A 19,356-nucleotide genomic window follows, 5' to 3' on the forward strand; every position below is an offset into this window, starting at 1 on the left:
TTTCCATTTCAGAGGATTTGTCGCTGATATACAGGAATGCCTTTGATTTATGCGTGTTGATTTTATAGCCTGCCACTTTGCTGAATTCATTTATTAGCTCTAATAGTTTCTTTGTAGAGCCTTTTGGGTCTGCTAGGTATAGAATCATGTCATCTGCAAATAGTGATAATTGACACAGGCCAGTTTTGAGGGGAGGGGGTTCTGGTCAGCCGTGATATGCCTAGGTTGCCATTTTTTTTTTTTTTAAATTAAAGGCATAGGGCTGGGGTTGTGGCTCAGTGGTAGAGTGCTTGCCTGGCATGTGTGAGGCACTGGCTTCAATTCTCAGCACCACATAGAAATAAATAGAAGGCCACCAACAACTAATAAAATATCTTTAAAAAAATAAAAATAAAGGCATAAACACGAGTTTATTTAGGAAGATAGATACACATTCAAGAGAGAATGCATGGTGTCTCAAGGGTGAGAAGCCTGGGCTGCCATTCTTGCTTCCAGGACATAAAGAAGTCAAAGCTGTGTGTAAGGCGTGTTAGTTACCAAAAATTAACAGGAGGGTTAGAGTAATGGGATAATTTAGGATTTCAGGGCCTTGACATAAGTGTTGATTTCTTTCTTTGTTAATTGTTTTCTTTTAATTACTGTTTTTTCTTTAATTTAGAGAAAACATTCATGTGGTTCGAATCTAAATATTACAGGGGATATACATATAGTGAAAACTAGCTTCCATCTTTGTCCCCCACTATTTGGTTTTCCTGCTTGTATGGATCTATCTGCCTCCTGGGGTGTAACTCTGGACATAGTCATTCAGAGGTGCTTATGGGTTTATGAAGACAGTGGCGAGGTGACCTGCACAGTCTGCTCTGCCTTTCCTTGAGAAGCCGTGGAGATGGCCCCACCAGGCATCCTCCTCCTTCTTCACAGTCTTGCATGTGTCACTGGATTCCTGGGCAGTAGGTGTCTTAATCAGTGCATTGGTGGACTCGGAGGGTCCTTCAGGCCCTTGCTATTATGAACGGTGCTGCAGTGAGTGACACTGTCAAGGTACATGTTGTTTTGCACAGGGATGAGTGTCTGGTGCGTGAGGCACTAGAATTCAGGTGCCAAGCCGGGGTGTGTGGTGTGTGGTCTGGTCAGTGCCATCAACTCCCCTGTGTGGGCGCTCTAGCCAACAGTCTTAGCAGACTTTTTTGTTGGCTGGTTGTTTGTTCATTTTGAGGGCAGTGGCTGGGCTGGAAACTGAACCTAGGGCCTTCCACATGCTATGCAAGGGCTGTGTCACTGAGCTCCAGCTCTCACACTCTGATCTTTGATAATCTGACAACTGCAGCATTATCTCTAGAGTAGTTTTAGTTGGCATTTTTCTCATGTGGAAGTTTAAGCATTTGTTCATGTTTAAGGATGACACGTTTCCTTTTGTGTAAAATGTCCAAATCCTTTGCCTTTTTCAGGTGAGTTTAGTTTTGAGGGTTGTTTTGTTTTGTTGTTGTTTTTTGATTTTTTTTTTTTTTTGATCCCAAGGATTAAACTCAGAGGCACTCAATCATTGAGCCACATCACCAGCCCTATTTTGTATTTTGCTTAGCACCTTGCTGTTGTTGAGGCTGGCTTTGAACTCAAATCTTCCTGCCTTAGCCTCACAAGCTGGTGGGATTACAGGTGTGCACCACAGCACCTAGCCACTGCCGCCACCACCGCTGTCGCCATCGACGTCTCCTCCTCCTCCTCCTCCTCCTCCTCCTCCTCCTCCTCTTCCTTCTTCTTCTTCTTCATGCTATTGGGGCTCAAACCTGGACCTTGCACACAGTAGGCAAGAGCTCTTCCACCACACTATCTCCCCAGCCTGCCGTTTTTCTTCACACCATATTAAATAGAAGTTCTTCATGACAGTTCCCTGGAGTTCATGTCTTTTGTGATTCTTGGTAAAGGTGCAGCATTTAAACTGTGGTCCTTGGGGAACTGTTATGTCCTAGGAGATTGACCCTGGCCTGTCTCACAGGTTAAAAGAGTATCTCCTGGGCATTCTGCGGCTCATGACAAGAATGGTGGTGCTCTCATGGACTTCAGAGGAATTCCTGTACGTATCACCCACGCTCGGTGCCTCCTGCAAGCACAGGCCTTTGCTCCATGCTGCTTTATAGGCCAGTGCTGTGCTGGGCACTGGGGACATGGGCTGGCATAGGTGCTGCCCTCCAGGGGCTCACAGTGGAGGTGGGGGTGCAGACAAGCCACACTACTTCTGTCTAGTAAGGTAGCTGCTGTAGGAAGCAGAGTATAAGGCAGTGCAGTACAAAGGCACTCTGTAGTCTCAAGGTGTTGTATGAATGTCTGTTCATTCACTATCAAAGAACACATGCACTTGTCTCCACATTGCCCAGCTTCCACGTTGTAATTGGAGCTTTCCAGGCACTCCTTTAAAATAGACTTTGGGGCTATGGGAGCTCAATCTTCAGCATGCACCCCCTACCCCCCAAAACAAAAAAATTTAATCCACCTATCAGTGGATCACCAGAGCCTCTGGCCTCCAGTTTCAAGGATATTCAGTGTGAGTGGGTGGGAAATATTTGTGTGTATGGGGCACATGGATTCTGCCCTCTCTCTAAAGGTGACCTGCCCCACAGATCTCAGCGTTGAAGACTCATGATGTTCTCCGGGCCCTGACGGCAGAAACTAATGGATGGGAGCCAGGTGGTAAGGACTTCTCGGGGCCCTGGAATCGGGGTGGGGCCTAAGCCAGACCTTGTATGGATCTATCATTTATCATTGGAATTTCTTATATTCTTTATCCTTCAGAATTTTGTGGATTTATGTTCCTCAAGGATAATTAGAATCAATACTGGATCAGGAGTGAGTTGCTCTGCTACTAGTTCACTGTGTGCCTCTGGGAAAATCATGTAATCTCTGCCTAAAGTAGAAATATTGGTCTCTCTCATCCTCAAAGGGATAGTGCAAAGATGAGTCCACATTTGTGAAAAGGTGTTGGAGTAGTCTCCTGTTTTATCTGCTTTCCATGGTACTGCCCTGTACTCTATAAAGTTCATTCAACTTGCTGATTTATTATGGAGAGAGATCCGCACTAGCTCAGAAGCAGCCATTGTGGAGTCATATGTCTAGTTTAAATTCTGGCTCTCTCACTTACATAACCTGGAGGAAATCACTTAACCTTTTTAATCCTTTCCTCTAACGGAGGTGGGGGTGGGTGGTGGCTCAGTGGTAGAGCCTAGTATGCAAGAGGCCCAGCACTGCAGAAATGAAAGAAAAAATGAACAGATTGTGTAAGAATATGTATGATGGGAGTTTTGTAAGGATTAAGTGAGATAATGTAGATAAAGTGCTTTATACCAAAAAATATGGATTGTGGTAAGTACTCATTGGTATGTATTGTTAACTTTAAGTCTTACACACTAAAATATAACCTCCAAGAAATATGGAGCTTTTATAAATATTGTAATGTAGAAAAATTATTTGGGCATCTACAAAGTTCTCTTAATAGAATATCATCCATACTGTATGGTGACAAACCCAACATTAGTAAATAACTTTTACCTTAAATACCAAATATTTTATAATTAAATTTTTTGTGCCAGATACTTTTTATCATATTTTAAAAGTTTTTCATATTGTTCTTAGCTAATTTCAATTACACAGGATGACTAAATCAACAATTTTGTTTCACTTATGAATACATGGAAGAGAGGCAAAATAAAGCAGACACTTCAAAAGGAAAAGCACCTGTACTAATCTAAGCTGAACCAGTTCCCTAAAGGTCTGCTCTTTGCCCTGTGGTGTTCTGTTGGTCAGGATTTTCTCTGGAAGCAGGAGGGTCTCTAAGAGGACTGGAAAAGCTCTTAAGTGGTTTGGGTGTTATCTCCAGTTTGTAGGTGCTGGCCTGGTATCTCTAGTGGGTTTCAGTGTGTGTGTTTGGTTTTCCCCCAGGGTTGGGACGGAACCTAAGGCTTCACCCGTGCCAGCCAGGTGCTCTACCAGTGAGCTGCATCCCAGCCCTTGACACTGCTAGCCAAGAGCTAGTACTTTCTGTTGTCTAACCTGTGGTGACAGAAAATCCTTACCCCTTTGCTGCTGAGCTCTCTACTCCTTGCTCACAGGCTTTGGTGAAGCATTTATGGGTAAGGGAACACAGGGTGAAAGATTGATGTCAGTGCTTGGAGGTGAAGGTCTGAGGGTGAAGAATCACAGCCACAGGAAGGTGGGGATAAAGGTGGGGACATTCTCTTAGACCATAGGCATTCCTTATGGTTGTTCCATTTCTCCCTTTCTGGCTAGTCACTTTGTTCCTCATTTGATCTCCCAGGGGCCCTGCATGCTAAAGGCAATTTTTGTTTTGTTTTTTTCCTAATTAGGTATATATGACAGCAAAATGCATTTTGATTCATTGTACACAATATTAGCACAACTTTTCATTTCTCTGGTTGTACACGATGTAGTGTTGCACCATATGTATAGTCACACATGTACCTAGGGTAATAATGTCCATCTCATTCCACCATCTTTCCTGCCCAAATGCCTCCTCACCTCCTCCCCTCCCCTTTGCCCAATCACAGTTCCTCCATTTTTCCCATGCCCAGCCCCCGTTATGGATCAGCATCCACTTATCAGAACATTCATCCTTTGGTTTTTTAGGATTGGCTTATTTCCCTTAGCATGATATTCTCCAACTCCATCCATTTACCTGAAAATATCATACTTTTATTCTCTTTTAATGCTGAGTAATATTCCATTGTGTATATATATCACAGTTTCTTTACCCATTCTTCTATTGAAGGGCATCTAGTTTGTTTCCACAGTTTAGCTATTGTGAATTAAGCTGCTATGAACATTGATATAGCTGCATTACTATAGTATGTGGATTTTAAGTCCTTTGGATATAAACCAAGGAGTGGGATAGCTGGGTCAAATGGTGGTTGCATTCCAAGTTTTCCAAGGAATCTCCATAACTGCTGTCCAGATTGGTTGCACCAATTTGCAGTCCGACCAGCAATGTATGAGTGTGCCTTCCTCCCAACATCCTCATCAAATTTATTGTTGTTTGTATTCTTTATTTTTAAAGCTTCCAAGGCATGTTACCATTTCTTTTTTTTTTTTTTTTAAGAGAGAGAGAGAATTTTTTAATATTTATTATTTTAGTTTTCGGCGGACACAACATCTTTGTTTGTATGTGGTGCTGAGGATCGAACTCGGGCCGCACACATGCCAGGCGAGCTCGCTACTGCTTAAGCCACATCCCTAGCCCCCTGTTGTTTGTATTCTTGATAGCTATGAAGGCAAGTTTTATTTTCTTGACCATCCAAGGTCAAGTATTTGTGTGAAGTTGTCTACCTTGGAAGCCCTCAGTCTCAGTGTCTGCTGCCTCAGACTGGAGGTGGCAAAGACAGGGTTTCCTTGAGGTCCCCACAGGCGGGCCCATCTCACCTGCTGCCACTGCCCGCAGTCGGCTGTGCCTGAGCCCGTGTCTGTGTCAGTAGTAATAGCTAGTGTTTACTGAACCCTAACCTTTGGGCTGCAGCACTCTCCAGTGGCTGCAGAAGAGGTACAATTGACTAAGTAACTCATCCAAGAAGCACAACCAGTGGGCCATGGGGGTCTCACCTTTACACCTCGTCTGGCTGTCAGGTGTGCTTTCAGCCACTCTTCTCTGTTGCTTCTCTGCCACTGTCTCTTCTCACTTCCATAAGCATTTGGTGGCATTTAACCTGCAAGTATACTTATTTCTTTATCTATGTTTCATTACTGTCGTGAAATAGCTGAGGCTGAGTGAGTATAAAGAAGAGAGGTTTATTTTGGCTCAGCTCTGTTGCAAGGTTGAGGATGCCTCTGGTGATCGCCTTGCTGGCAGGCCCAAGATGGTGTGGGACATATCAAGGGAGGAGATCGGGATCACACCTGTGTGTCTCCTCTGGCCTCTCTTATAAAGCCCCTAGTATTCAATCTTGGGCTCCACCATGATGTCCTTATTTAATCCCAGTCACCTCCTGAGGATCCCACCTCTGAGTAGGAGAGTCAGACTGTGTCCCCACTCTTAACCACTCACAGTAGAATTGAATCTCAACACTGGAAGGGTTCTACTCAGAAACACGCTTAAGCCATGTCCAAACCATAGTACTCTCCAGATAATTCCTCACCACATGAGGGCCTCACCGACACCGTGAGGCAGGAGGAGCCATCCTAGCCTACCTGTGGTCCTTGCTGTTATTAGTGAAGTCTCCATCCTTCATGTTGTTGGTTGATGTCACACCTAGAAACTAGAAACACTTGTGACAGAAGGTGCCCCAGCAGTTTGGGCTAGAGTGGCAGCTGTGGTTTGGAGAGAAGACTGTGTAGTGGCCGCTGCCCTTTTGCTCCTGCTTTCCACTGTCATGGAAGTACATTAGTTCATCTGGCATTTGCAGAGCCCCTGCCATGCGTGTGGCACTGTGCTGGGGTCTGGCGAACCCTGCCCTGTGACTCACCGCCCAGCGGGAGACAGCTAGGACACCATGGCGAGCATCAGGTCTCCTAGTCCAGACCTGAGGTCAGAGGAGCTGTCAGGGAGGGAGGCGCGGGAGCCCACCTACAGTGAGAGGAGCTAACCAGCAGGGATCTGAGCTTCCTGGCTAGCAGTCTGGGAGGACCCAAGGGCAGAGAAGGCAGAGCGAGTTGAGGACCCAGCTGGTCCCCAGGCAGCAAGGAGGCAAGGCTCTGGACTGTGAGGGACTCGCGTGTGTCCCGCAGAGGGAGGACTTTCTGTGGGGGTGGTGGCCTGGAAAGGCAGCTGGAGGACACCAGTGCTGCCTTCCAAAAGCCCACTCTGGCAGGCCTTGGGAGCCGGCAGGCCTTGGGAGCCGGCAGCCCATGGCAGGCAAGCTGGCCCTGTCTCAGGAGTGCTCCCTTTGTTTTGCAGTCGTGAGTGCAGAGGTGCTCCAGGCCCAGGAGGAATGGGAGGCCGTGGACACCATCCACCCCAAGGCAGGTAAGCGAGGGCACCTAGTAGTTCTGGGGCTCTGGGATTAGGAGACGATTCCTGAGTGTTCTCGTTTTAGCAGTATGACATAGAATAAAATCTCTTTCCAAACCCAAGGATGGTGATGTTCTACCTCTAGGGGAATGGAGATGAACACCAGGGCTGCCAGCACTGCCTGCCATCCACCTAGCCCTGAGGGAGGCAAGGAGGACCCTGAGTAGGGGCAGCCTCTGCAGGGTGTGGAGGATAGGGCAGGCAGCAGGGACCCTACACAGGATGGTCAGGTCGTTCACTATTCAAGAGGGCTATGGGGACAGGGTAAAGCCATCTATGGGAGTGCTCTGAGGTCTGGGAACAAATGGCCCCAAGTCTGTTTCTGAGAGGTCCAGATAGAGGTGTGGGAGGGTTGAGCTAGAACCTGGACCTAGCCTGAGCTCCATCAAGCTCCTAGAGAGATGCGACAGGGAATAGCATTAGCCATCTCCTCTAGGGAGAACGGTAAGCTAATTCCTTGCAGGCTGTAACAGGATAGGAGAAGGGCCTGCACGGTGTGGGAAGGACAGAGTAGAAATCAGGAATGCCCCTGAGCAAACCTGGAGCACACTCCCTTGAGGGTACCCACTCCAGGCAGTGACTTACTCCCTCAAAGATGGGTAGAATTTGGGGACCCTTGCAGGTCACCTCTCTCTCTACTCAGTGCAGAGGGCAGCTAGCAACTCTGAACAGTCCAGTCCAGCAGGTAAAGCCAGCTCCTTGAAAGAGGAAGGCAGGGACTGGGGATGTGGCTCAAATGGTAGAGTGCTCACCTGGCAGAGTGCTCACCTGGCGTGCACGAGGCACTGGGTTTGATCCTCAGCACCACATAAAAATAAAGATATTTTATTTATTTTAGTTCTAAAACTAAAAAATAAAATAAAATAAAGAAAGGAAGGCTGTGGCTGTGGGTGTCTGATGTTCAACTGGAAGCCAGTGCTTGGCTCCGGGGTGACAACCAGGAGGCTCTAGGTAAAGGTCTGCGGACAGAATGACGACTGTTACAAGTCCTCAAGTATCCTCCCTTTTGCCACAGAGAGCTGGGGCTGCTCAGACCAGCCTGGACAGCTCATCTCCTTTGGGGAGGCCCTGCAGCACCTCCAGACTCTGGACCTCTCTTCCTTCAAGGTAACAGGGAGGGTTGGGCTCTCAAGAAGGCTCCTGCTTCCCAGGAGCCGAGTTCCCCTCCCTCCAGGATAGGGCCCTGGGCCAGCAAGTTGGAAGCTTCCGTGTGAGGGCCTCATCTCACCTAGGGAACACTGGAGCACAGGTTCTCAAGTGACCAGGGCCCATGACTCATCAGGGCACTGGTAGCTTTGTGGGACTGTGCCTGTGGAGTTCCTGTGGCCCTGTCCTTCAGGGGCCTGTGCAGCTGTCCCCTGCTCTTCCCTCTTAGTGATGGGAGGTGGTAACCAAGGACCAGGAAGCGCCTTGGGGAGGCAACACAGCTGTCCAAGGAGCTGAGTGAGTCATAGCCAATGGAGGCAAGCTCCCTGAAGGATCCAGGAGCCACTTAGGAATCTTAAGTGTGGGAGGCCATCCTTGAACGTGATTTGAGTTACCTCCCTGGCTGGGCGAGAGGCTCTTAGGCACATCTTGTGTCCAGAGCTTTCCCCATCCTTCTCAGGTCCGAGGGCTTGTCTGTGTGGAGGTGTGCCTGGCCACCCAGTCATCGCCCCTGACCTTGGGACATTGCCCCCCGCTAATCTTCATTGGATGGGATTTTCCCCAGAATTTTTTGTTCCCCAATAAAAGTCCACTCCCTGGCGTGTTCTCACTCTCTCGCTAGCCTCTTCAGTAAACCTCACTACCACAGTAGGTGGCTGGAGGCTGGAGCTAGGAGAAGCTGTCCTGGATCTGGTTTAAAGGTGATTAGAGTCTGTCTCTTTAATTCAAAACTCCCTAGCGATTTCTCATATTCTGAACTTTCATCTATGAAGCCTGTGCTGGCCGCCGGCTAAACTTAAGAAATATGTGGGGTTAGAAAAGGAGGGAGTATGGGGGAATCTAGGCTGGGCTTTCTGGGACATCCTGAGTGTTTAGCAGTCAGTTGAGAAGAAGGCAGGTGCAGATCGTCAGCATGGAACCTGGCTCAGGAGTTGTGGTCAGTAGAGTCCAGAGAGTCAGAAGCTACCCAGATTGGAGTATCCCCAGGCCGGGGCTGGAGGTGGGCTCAGTGGTAGAGCATTTGTCTTTGCCTTGCGTGTGTGAGGCCCTGAGCTCCATACCCAACCCCTCAAACAAAAGAAAAAAGAATGTTCTAAGGCTAGCAGCAGTGGTCCTGACCATAAGGAGCCAGCACAACCGAGCTTAGGAGGCGCTGGTCATGGCCAGGGCTGCAGCCACACCTCAGAGGCTTCTCACACCAGTGAGTCCCCATTAAGCCCCTTGTAAAGGGTAGAGGCAGCCCTGCTGGGAACCCTGGCCACCTTTTTGTCTGACTACATGGGGATTCCTCAGAGCTGGGCATCCCAGGAGTCACTGGAAGAGCTAGTGCTGGAAAATTCCAAAGGACCAAGTGCACAGAACTGGCAGGGAATGCCAACCTCAGGGCGCCTCTTTCTCCCTACAGAGAAGCTGGAAGAGCCGCTGGGAGGCTGGAGGGTTCTTGGCAATCTCTGCCTTCTTTCACTTCCCAGAGGCAGATGCTAACTGGGAAGCCAACTGACCCCAGATGATGGTCAGTTCTATAAGGCAGGCTAAGCTGGCCCTCGGCCCATTACCTGTAATCTTTCTCCCCAGAAGAGAATACAGCCAACTGTTCGAAGGACTGGGCTCGCCGCCCTCCGGCACTGCCTCTTTGGACCTCCAAAGCTCCACCAGGGCCTTAGGGAAGAAAGGGACTTGGTCCTGACCATTGCCCAGTGTGAGTGTCGGGACTGCCACAGGGCACACACTGTCTGGGTGCTGGGATAGAGCACTTTGCCACTCATCCAAGGCCAGGCCAGGGCTCTTGCATGCACCTGAGGGCAGATGGGAGCTGGAGCTGAGAGGAGGGTGTCTTGAGTACCCAGTCCTCCCACAGGATAGTCGGCAAAGCATTGGTGTTTTGGGGGACAGGTGGCCTGGACAGCCAAGACCCAGTGCATGGCCGTGTGCTCCAGACCATCTACAAGAAGCTGACTGGCTCCAAGCTGGACTGCGCCCTCCGGGGAGACCACTGGGAGGACCTGGGCTTCCAGGGTAAGGAGACATGCACTTTCCCCTTGCTTGCCCCTGGTCCCAGGACCAGGGAAGAGGCTGCGCCAGCAGTGTGAGGCAGGATGGGGGAGACACCTCAAGGGCACAGCAAAGGCAGAGGCCGAGGTCAGGAGGGGAAAGACCCCAGGCGACCCTCAGGAGCGACAGGACCTGGAATAGGATTGATTTGGGTTCTGTGCTCTTTTTCTAGTGAAAATCTTATTATATATTTTTAAAATTAAAGGAAGATGATCTCACTTGTTTGGGGTGATACATTTGCGGCATGTTTGGGAATCACTGGGTCAGTCTTGAAGCAGGGGCCAAGGGGCAGCAACTAAGTTGCCTCTGCGTATCTTGATCCCTTGCAGAAAGTAGGGTATCTCTTTTATAGCCCGAAACCATGAGCTACCAGTAAGTCAAAACATAGCAAAGTAGGAAGTGCACTTCAGAGTATAGTAGTACACTGCTCAAGAAAAATGGGAATTAAAAAGAGAACTTAATATGTTGTATAAGAATAACAGCGTGTGCTTAGCAGGAGGTGGGTTACGTAGCAGGGTTTCACATGGGAAAAGCATTTCTTATGTGAAATGGAGTCTCGGGGTAAAATGGAGTTTGTTTGGTCAAGGCACATATAGTTTGACCCATAACAATACTTTTTTTTCATCATATCAGGTTATATTTGTATGGGATAGCAAATGACCTTAATTAGAAAAGGCTTTACGTATCCACACTTGGTTATAATCTGGTGGTAGTGGCAGTGTGTTTAAGCCTGTTTAGCTTAGTTGTCCTTCCTGCGTATTGAGAACCACACCAGACAATTGATTGCTTCCACCATCAAACATGATGTCAAAAACTCTGGAGGGAGGGCTGGGGCGCAGCTTGGTGGTGGAGCGCTCACCCAGCGTATGGTGGCCCTGGGTTCCCTTCCCAACACAAAAATAAGCCACAGGGGCCTTGGCGTCCCACCCATGCACCTACTTGCTCCTCGCCTTGTTCTTCCCTCCTCTTATTCCAGGACTTCCTCTCCTAGTCTCCTGGGAAGAAAGTTTAGAGATTCCCTTCACCTGAGAATGCCTCCATCTCCCCTCCTCGGAGGTCTGTGGGTGCCAAGGTTAGCCTGTTTCTCCTTCAGCTCTTGAAGGCACACTGCTTCCCTCTGGCCTCGTGGTGTCTGGTGAGAAGTCCACAGTCCACGGGTGCTTGACTTCCTCCCCTATGACTAAGAAGTGTGGTTCTGTCCATGCTTCCTAGATCTTTTGTCTGTTTGTTTGTTTTTTAATAATGGGGATTAAACCCAGGAGTCGCATCTCCATTCCATTTTTATTTTTTATTTTGAGACAGGGTCTTGCTAAGTTGCTTAGGGCCTTGCTGAATTGCTGAGGCTGGCCTTGAAATTGCAGTCCTCCTGTCTTGGCCTGGTATTACAGGTAGGCGCCCATCATGCCTAGCTTTTGTCTTTAAATTTCAGGATTTTGACCAGAACATGCTTGGGGTTAGCTCAACTGCTTGAATCTGTCAGTTTTGTCCTTTGTGAAATTTGGTAAATTTCCACCCATGATTACTTTGAATACTTCTTCAGACTTTGTCTTCTCTTGTGCTCAGGCCACAAAGTTAGACCTTTGCTGCTGTTGGGTTTTGTGGTTGTGGGCATTGAACCCAGGGCCTCGCACTGCTAGGCAGCTGTTGTACCACTGAGCCACATCCCCAGTGCTTTCTGCTCATTCTTTAGATCTTTGTTACAACCTAGTAGATCTCCCAGGCTTCATTCATTTCTGCTCTTTCCCCTGTACTCTTGCTCAGATGGGGTAATTTTATTTGTTCCACCTTCATAGTCACTGATCTCTCATTCTTTATCTCCAATGTTTAGATTTATTTGATGTATTTTTTCATTTCTAAAGTTTCCATTTGTTTTTTTCTTATTAGTATTTCTTCAGTGGAACTAGAGGCGTAGCTCAGAGGTGGGGTACGAGCTTAATGTGCACAAAGCCCTGGCTTCCATCCCCAGCACTGAAAAGAGAAAAGGCAAAGTATATTCATTCATAATGGCTCTTGAGAGGCAGAGCTGCTGTGGTAGTTTTCTGCTGTTGCTGTGACAAATCTCCAGTTTCGTAGCTTGGAATAACACAGCATGTTCACTGTCCTCTGATTCTGCAGTCCAGAGGTCCCACGCAGATCAAGGCTTCATGGGCAGCCCTCCTTTTTGGAGGCTCTAAGGGAAAATCCACTTCTTGTCTTTCCCATTTTCCAGAGGCCTCCTGCATTCCTTCTTCTCAGAGCCAGAAACAGCTCCTATGAGCCACCCTCTCTCTGGCCCTGTGCTTGTGCCTCCCTCTTCTGCTCTTAGGGACCTTTCTTACCACACTGGGCCCTCCCCGAGAGCCCAGGAAAGTCACCTGCTCTGCTGATGAGCATCTTAATCTCTTTCCCATGCAGTGTGTTCGGAGGTACTGGAGATGGAGGTGTGAGGCATTCTTCTGCCTACAATGGCTGCTCTGAAAGCCTTGCCAGGTCACCCCAGCTCTGTGTCACCTTAGCATTGTGTCTATTGAGGGTCATTTCTCATGCGCACTGAGGATGAGAAATTAGATCATCCTGTTCTCAGCTTCGTGTGTAGTTTTCTGTTACATCCTGGACATTTTGAGTATTGTGTGAAGACACTCTGGATCTCATTTATATCTCCCATTCTAGCAGGCCTCCTCGGATGCCATGCCAGTGGGGAAAGGAGGGCTGTCACCTCACTGGGTAAAGCCCAAGTGTCCCTTTGGGCCTCTGGACAAAACTGGCTGGGAGGGGCAGGAGTACTTCACAGCTACTTTCACATGACCTCCACTGACTGTGCAGAGAGGGCAGGGTTGCTCCTTACCAGTGGGGACATGTTTCTCTGTCCTGTTTGGCTGGATAGGATGGTTATTATCTAAAGTGTTATGTCTTGGCTAGGCGTGGAGGTGCATGCCTGTAATCCCAGCAGCTTGGGAGGCTGAGGCAGGAGGATTATAAATTCAAGAGCAGCCTCAGCAATTTAGCAAGGCCCTAAAAGCTTAATGTGATGTTATCTCAAAATAAAACATAAAAAGTGCTGGGGATGTGGCTCAGGGGTTGAGCACTCCTGGGTTCAGTCTCTAGTACCAAAAATATAAATAAATAAAAATAAAATGTTCTTTCTTGCTAGGCTGCTCCTCTCCTGGCCCTTTGGCCAGAACAGCAGGCTTTCTTGGGTCTTTCTCTATTTGTGCTACCTTAATCTGTTTTCTGTTGCTATAACAAAATACCTTCTTTAAAAATGGAAGTGAATCTGGCTTGTGAGTATATTGACTGGGAAGGTCAAGAGTGTGGCATCCCGTCTGCTGGGCCTCTGGCTGGGGCCGTCCTGCTGTGACATGACATGGCAGAGGATAGCACATGGCCTGACAGAGAAGTACATCCCCTGAGTCGCTCCTCTTCACGTGAAGCTGCCAGTCCCTTCGTGGAGGCCCCACCCTGGTGGCCTCATCGCAGCCTGGTTACCTCTCAAAGGCCCTACCACCCAAAGCCACCAATATATGAATTGAGGGTTAAGTTTCTAGCACATGAAATTTGGGGCATACATTCAAGGCGTCGCATGCTTCCCTTGGCATTTCTGGGTTGCCACTCTTCTCCAGCTTTTGGATGAAATATATTAGGCAAAAAGAAACCCAAAAACTTCACCACAGTGTCGTTCCAGGATTCAGAGCGCTGGCCCGGCGGAGGCGCCTGGCTGTTGCAGCTGTTCTTGTTGGAATCACAGGGAGGGTGTGTTACTCATCTCCCTGGGACCAGAAGTTCAGATATGTCTTGTAAAGGCTCTTAAGTGCCTCCAGAGGGCCAAGCAGGCAAGAGAAAACTGCTGTCGGAGGTGGCCCCCAGCATGCCGGGGGACAGGCCTGGGTGGCCCTGGAGATCCAGCGGAAAGGGGCTGGTGTAGGGCAGCTCCCCAAGCAAGTCCCTGGAGGTCAAGGGGTCAGGGCTTGGTTGAGCCCACTCACCATCATGTCGAATTTTCTCATGGCTGTTGTAGGAGCGAATCCAGCCACAGACCTTCGAGGGGCGGGCTTCCTTGCCCTCCTGCATTTGCTGTACCTGGTGATGGATGCAAAGACCTTGCTGATGGCCCAGGAGATTTTCCGCCTGTCTCGTCACCACATTCAGGTGGGCTTTGGTGGGAAGCCAGAGGAGAGGGCTCTGGAGCAAGGAACTGAGCAGGCGGGAGGACTTCGCTGGTTGAGACTGATGCTAAGGCTCTCGGACAGTGAGTCAGACCCTGTCATACGATGTGTTGGAGTCTGAACTCCACCACTCATTAGATGTGGTCTCGAGCAAGTTCTCAGCAGTGTGGAGCCTTGGTCTCCTCATCTGATGATGGGGATCCCAGCAACTGGATCTGACTCCTTGAGAAAATTAAATGGGACTGCACACAGAGCACCGGACACACACGGGAAGGCTGTTCACCCTCTGCACCCTGAGGAGACCCTTGCTCAGGGTTGGTGGCTTCTCCTGACCCTAAAGGCAAGGAGTCAGCCCTCAGCTGACCCTGTACTCACCACCAGGGTCCTGCTGTCTGTCCAGCCCTGCCTTCTGGGCTTAGGGCTGATGGTTTCCTAAGCAGTGATAGGAGGTAGTCCCTCCATTTTAGAGGACGAGTTTGACCTGCTTCCTTCCCTCGTCTAGCCCAGGTTCCTGGGAGCTGGGGCTCACTCACCGCTGCATAGAGGTCGTTCACATCCCATGTTAGTCACTTCTCATGGAGCTTGGGATGCCTCAGGAGCAAGACAGGATCCCCTGCAGAGCTGGCATGACGTAGGCTTAGTGCCCAGGTCCATTAGAGCGTGAGAGGCGGCAAGTGCTAAGAAGGCACAGTGGGGTGGGTCAGAGAGGAGTGGTGACAGGATCCCACAAAAGGTGAGCCAAGATGTCACCAAGCCTTGAAGGAGGTTGGGGAAGGACACTCCAGGCAGAGGGAGAATGGCAAGGAAACCAGTGGGAGTGGGAGGGACACAGGAGCGCAGCAAGACTTGGCCCAGAGGTGGCAGCCAGATGCCACAGGCCTGCCAGCCACAGGAGGGGCTCCAGGTTTTCCCTTGAGTCAGATGAAGAGCGGCTACAGGTTTTGAGCAGCTGTTCTTACCGTTAAATTAAGGTGAAGGGTAGTGTTCAGGGAGAGCTTTCTTCAGGTCCAGGCTGGCGGTGATCGGGGCTCGGGCTGGGGGTCTCTAGAGGAGATACTGATTATACAGAAGTCAGTGTGGGCATAAGAGTGTAGAGCAGCTGTGTTGAGGGTCGAGCAGGGTTAGGGCTAAGAAAACAGACAGTGGGGTTGTTCAGTACAAGCAGCTGAAAAGGAGAACAGGGCTGGGGTTCTATTTTCCACACCTACTTTTAAAGGTCCCTCAGACTTGGAAGTGGCAGTGTTAGTAAGCAGTTGGATATATGAGTGTGGAATTAGGGAGAGGGCTGTGGGCTAGACCTGTGGCTCCAGAGGTGCCCTCCATCAGCCTTCCTGGGACTTGTTAGAAATGGACCTTCTGCGTCCTCCCCAGACCTCAGGAATCAGAAACTCTTGAGGGGGCCAGGACACCGTGTGCGAGGGATCCTGGGAACCCCTGGTAACCTCCAATCCTGGGAACCTCCAATGAAGGTGGTTGTCGGGGTGAGGCAGCCTAAGCCACTGCAGCATGAGTGGGCAGCGTGGGATGAAAGCAGGACAGGAGCCCAGGGATGGGTGCCACTCTGGAAGCCAAGTGGAGCAGGCCTGAGCCACCTGGGCTGATGGTGCCGACTACGGAGAGGAGCATCTGCAGTGTCTGGGTTTGTCCCCGGGGACCTTGGTGTGAGCATTTTCAATGAAGGTTAGACACAAAAGACCTTGATTTAGATTGGGTGTAAGAGGGAATTGGAGGGATAAATTGGAGATGGTAAATTAGACAACTCTTTCAAGGAATTTGGTCACAAAAGGGAGCAAACAAGGCATGGTAGTGGGAAGGATACTTTTCAGTAGTTTTTATTTTCACATAAGTCCAAATACTTGAAATTTGCAAGTGGGCAATATCATCTGATGACGTGGCAATGAAAGTTGGGGGCTGTGGGAGGAGCATGTACAAGGGTCTGCAGAGCAGAGGTGCCTCCCCTCCACACCCGCGACAGCAGCACTGTGGGCACACAGCCAGGTCCGCGAGTCAGTGAGTGTGGGAACACGTGCTGTTAATGCACAGCAGCGGCATGCTAGAGTAGGGAGCACGGAGCACTACTGTTCTGCCAGGGACACGGAGGCAGGATTTGGGGAGTTGAGGAAGGGTGAGAGGTGTGGACCAACCAAGGCTTAGCAGAGGCTCGTGGGGCTGGGGTCCAGAAAACCAGTTGTGACCTGAGGGTCTGGGGAGAGGTGTATGGCCACTGCAAGCAGAGGTGCGAAGACGAGCTTGGCCTCAATACATTCAGGATATATAGGTGGCCAGGCATGGTGATGTACACCTGTGATTTCCCACAGTTCAGGAGGCTGAGGCAGGAAGACCTCAAGTTCAAGGCCAGTCTCAGAATTTTAGCAAGACCCTGTCTCAAAATCTCAAAAAAGGCTGGGAATATAGCTTAGTGGTAAAGTGCCACCCAGTTCTATCCCCAGTACAATAAGTAAATAAATAACGAGGTAGGGCAGCAAAGCTGTGTTGGAATGAAGGGAGCTGTTGGGACCCCACACACCCTTAGCCATCGGGTCACATTGTCTTAAAGAGGCCAAGTCTAAATAATGCACTTTAATTTTTATTTTGAAATAATTTTAGACATACAAATTGAAAAAGTAACCCAGAGTTCCCATATATCTTTCTCTTACCATCCGCTAGAAATAACCTTGTATAGTCCTAGAACCGTTATCAAAACTAAGAAAGTATTAGCTGAACTACAGCCTTTGTTCAGTGTTCTTTCTGTGTGTGCTGTGCTGGGGTAGCAGCCTGGGCCTCATGCTGGCTAGGCAAATGCTCTGCCACTGAGCACACCCCAGCTACGGAGCACATAACCTCAGTGGAACCCTGGTTCCCTGCCTTAGGAGAGCCGCTCAGAGCCACTGACCTCAGTGTTCTCACCTGTAAGATGGGACGACAGCATGAGCAGCCACCTCAGCCTCTGACTGCCTCTGGCCAAGCTGGGCTCAGGGTAAAACAGGGTGAGGCTGGGCAGCCACTGACCCGCTGCCCCTCCATTCCAGCAGTTTCCTTTCTGTTTGATGTCTGTGAACGTCACCCGCATCGCCATCCAGGCCTTGAGGGAGGAGTGTCTCTCCAGGTGAGGCCCACCTGCAGCTGGTTAGTGTGACCCTGCTAGTCCTGGAGAGCCTGGGCAGAGTCCCTGTGCACCAGTCTCCAGCCACCTCTGCTCCCCGACTTGGCCCAGGGGCAGAGCTGCCTCGAGACCAGTGGGAACTCTGGGTTTGGCTGGCTCCTCTAGGGCTCCCTGGAGGGAGGACGGGAGGGTGCCCGGGTGTCTACCTTCGTCTGTGGCTTAACTGGCCACCTCCCTGTTCCCGTAGGGAGTGTAACCGGCAGCAAAAGGTCATTGCCGTGGTGAACAGCTTCTATGCTGCCACTTTCCTCCGCCTCGCCCACGTCTGGAGGACCCAGCAGAAGACCATCTCAGACTCTGGCTTTGTTCTCAAAGGTGTGCTCTTTGTCCTGGGGAGCTGCAGCCCCTGAACCATGTCTCAGGTCCAGAGACCCTGGTGGTTTCTGCTCCAGGCTGCAGCTCCCTCTCCTGCCCCCACACAGCAGCCACCCTCCAGGGCCTGCTGCTCTGAGTTCTATGCCACCACTCCCTTCCTTCCTGGCCATATGCCTCTGGGGGTCACATTTTCTGAATCAAACATGGGAACCAAGGGTCCAGCAAGGGACTGACTCTTGAGAGCTAAGACCAGCTGGATAAGGCAGCACATGGGCCTGGGCTCTCTTGGTACTCTCCGTCCTAGGTGGTCTTTCACGTTGGCCTCCCTGGCCCAGGGGTTAGGAGTGCTCACTGGAGCTGCTAGGCTCAACGCCCTGGCTGTTGGGTACCCAGAGCTCCTTGAGCTTTCTTTTCCCCAATCCTCTCCTCCAGATTTGGAAGCGTTGGCCAAGAAGAGCCCACGGCGGCTGCTCAAGACCCTGGAGAGCTACCTGGCCCGGGCATCAAAGGGACAGGCCTCCTTGTTGCCACAGAAGTACCCTGGGCCACAAGCCCCTCGCGCCTCAGATCTCACCTTCACAGGTGTGTGTGACCTGCAGCCCCACTCTTCTGAGGGTGCAGGGCTGATCTGAGCCTCCCAGAGACCAGCTGATAGAAAGACTCCCAGCCTGGGCCACCAGGCTTCCAAGGACACATGGCAAACCACGTCTAGAGCCCCCTGGCCAGGCCAGGCGCTTTCCTGCCTCGGCAAATGAGGTGGGAAGCTCCTGGGCCTGGGTACCCTCACCAGTGCGAGATGCTCCGCTCCAGGTGACTAGACCTGACTGCTCCCTGCAGACCTGCCTCCGGAGCAAGTAGAGTCCTGCCGTCCCACCCGTGCTCCCGCCCCCAGGGCTGCATCCCAGCATCCGTGGCAGTGAGTGGTGCAAGGCGCAGCAGCCCATCTTGGGTGCCATGCTCCTCCACAGCACAGGAGCTTGCCAGGTGGAGACAGCTGGAGCTCTGGTTCCCTGGCAGCATTGGGCCCTACCTCTGGGTCAAATCCCAGGGGGAGGAGCAGCGATGACAGCCAGCAGGGGGCAGCACTGGCATCTGGCGCAGCTCCTCCCCACGCCTCCCCTCCCCTCTCAGTTTGTGGTCTAGAGATGGGCATTGGGCTGGTGGCCCCGGCTGCCCCATCCCAGCTGCCCACCAGCTAGGGGCTTGTCCTGGGAGACTGTACGCTTCCTCATGATGGTTTTCTGTCCTGAGCGAGGAAGGAGGAATTTGCTCACACACCAGCACTTCTAGAATAAAGCAGTTGCTCCAGTTGGAGGGTCTGGTCCCCACCGTATCCTTCCAGGACCCGTCTTTCAGGGCCTTCCTGTGCCTTGTCCCAGGTCCCAGTTAGAGCCCTGCAGGTGGAAGCACGTGGTCCAAGAAGGAGCAGCTGTCTGTGCCCTGGCCAGACTCGGCACTGAGCTCCTGCCAGGCCCATCCTCACTGGCTGCAGGTGCGAGCTCTGGCCAGTGGACATGGTGGCCCTGGGT

General features: G+C 50.6%; 1 protein-coding gene across 4 annotated transcripts in view; it reads left to right on the forward strand.

Moving 5' to 3' along the window:
* The window catches only part of Elmod3 (ELMO domain containing 3), a 22,628-nt gene extending 3,487 nt beyond the window's left edge, over positions 1 to 19,141 (forward strand). Inside the window, exons 3-12 of one of the 4 annotated variants that reach the window (XM_015506310.1) lie at positions 1,997 to 2,074; positions 2,619 to 2,688; positions 6,896 to 6,964; positions 8,025 to 8,116; positions 9,731 to 9,854; positions 10,049 to 10,171; positions 14,202 to 14,332; positions 17,379 to 17,455; positions 17,700 to 17,827; positions 18,260 to 19,141. In XM_015506310.1, the coding sequence (XP_015361796.1) occupies positions 1,997 to 2,074; positions 2,619 to 2,688; positions 6,896 to 6,964; positions 8,025 to 8,116; positions 9,731 to 9,854; positions 10,049 to 10,171; positions 14,202 to 14,332; positions 17,379 to 17,455; positions 17,700 to 17,827; positions 18,260 to 18,459 (1,092 nt within the window). In that variant the 3' untranslated portion in view covers positions 18,460 to 19,141. The remainder of the gene's footprint in view (positions 1 to 1,996; positions 2,075 to 2,618; positions 2,689 to 6,895; positions 6,965 to 8,024; positions 8,117 to 9,730; positions 9,855 to 10,048; positions 10,172 to 14,201; positions 14,333 to 17,378; positions 17,456 to 17,699; positions 17,828 to 18,259) is intronic. The other 3 variants (XM_015506311.2, XM_015506312.2, XM_048787775.1) reach the window with 3 other exon arrangements.
* The last annotated feature ends 215 nt before the right edge of the window (positions 19,142 to 19,356 follow it).

This window comes from Marmota marmota, unplaced genomic scaffold (genome assembly GCF_001458135.2).
Source record: "Marmota marmota marmota unplaced genomic scaffold, marMar, whole genome shotgun sequence".
Taxonomy (NCBI): domain Eukaryota; kingdom Metazoa; phylum Chordata; class Mammalia; order Rodentia; family Sciuridae; genus Marmota; species Marmota marmota.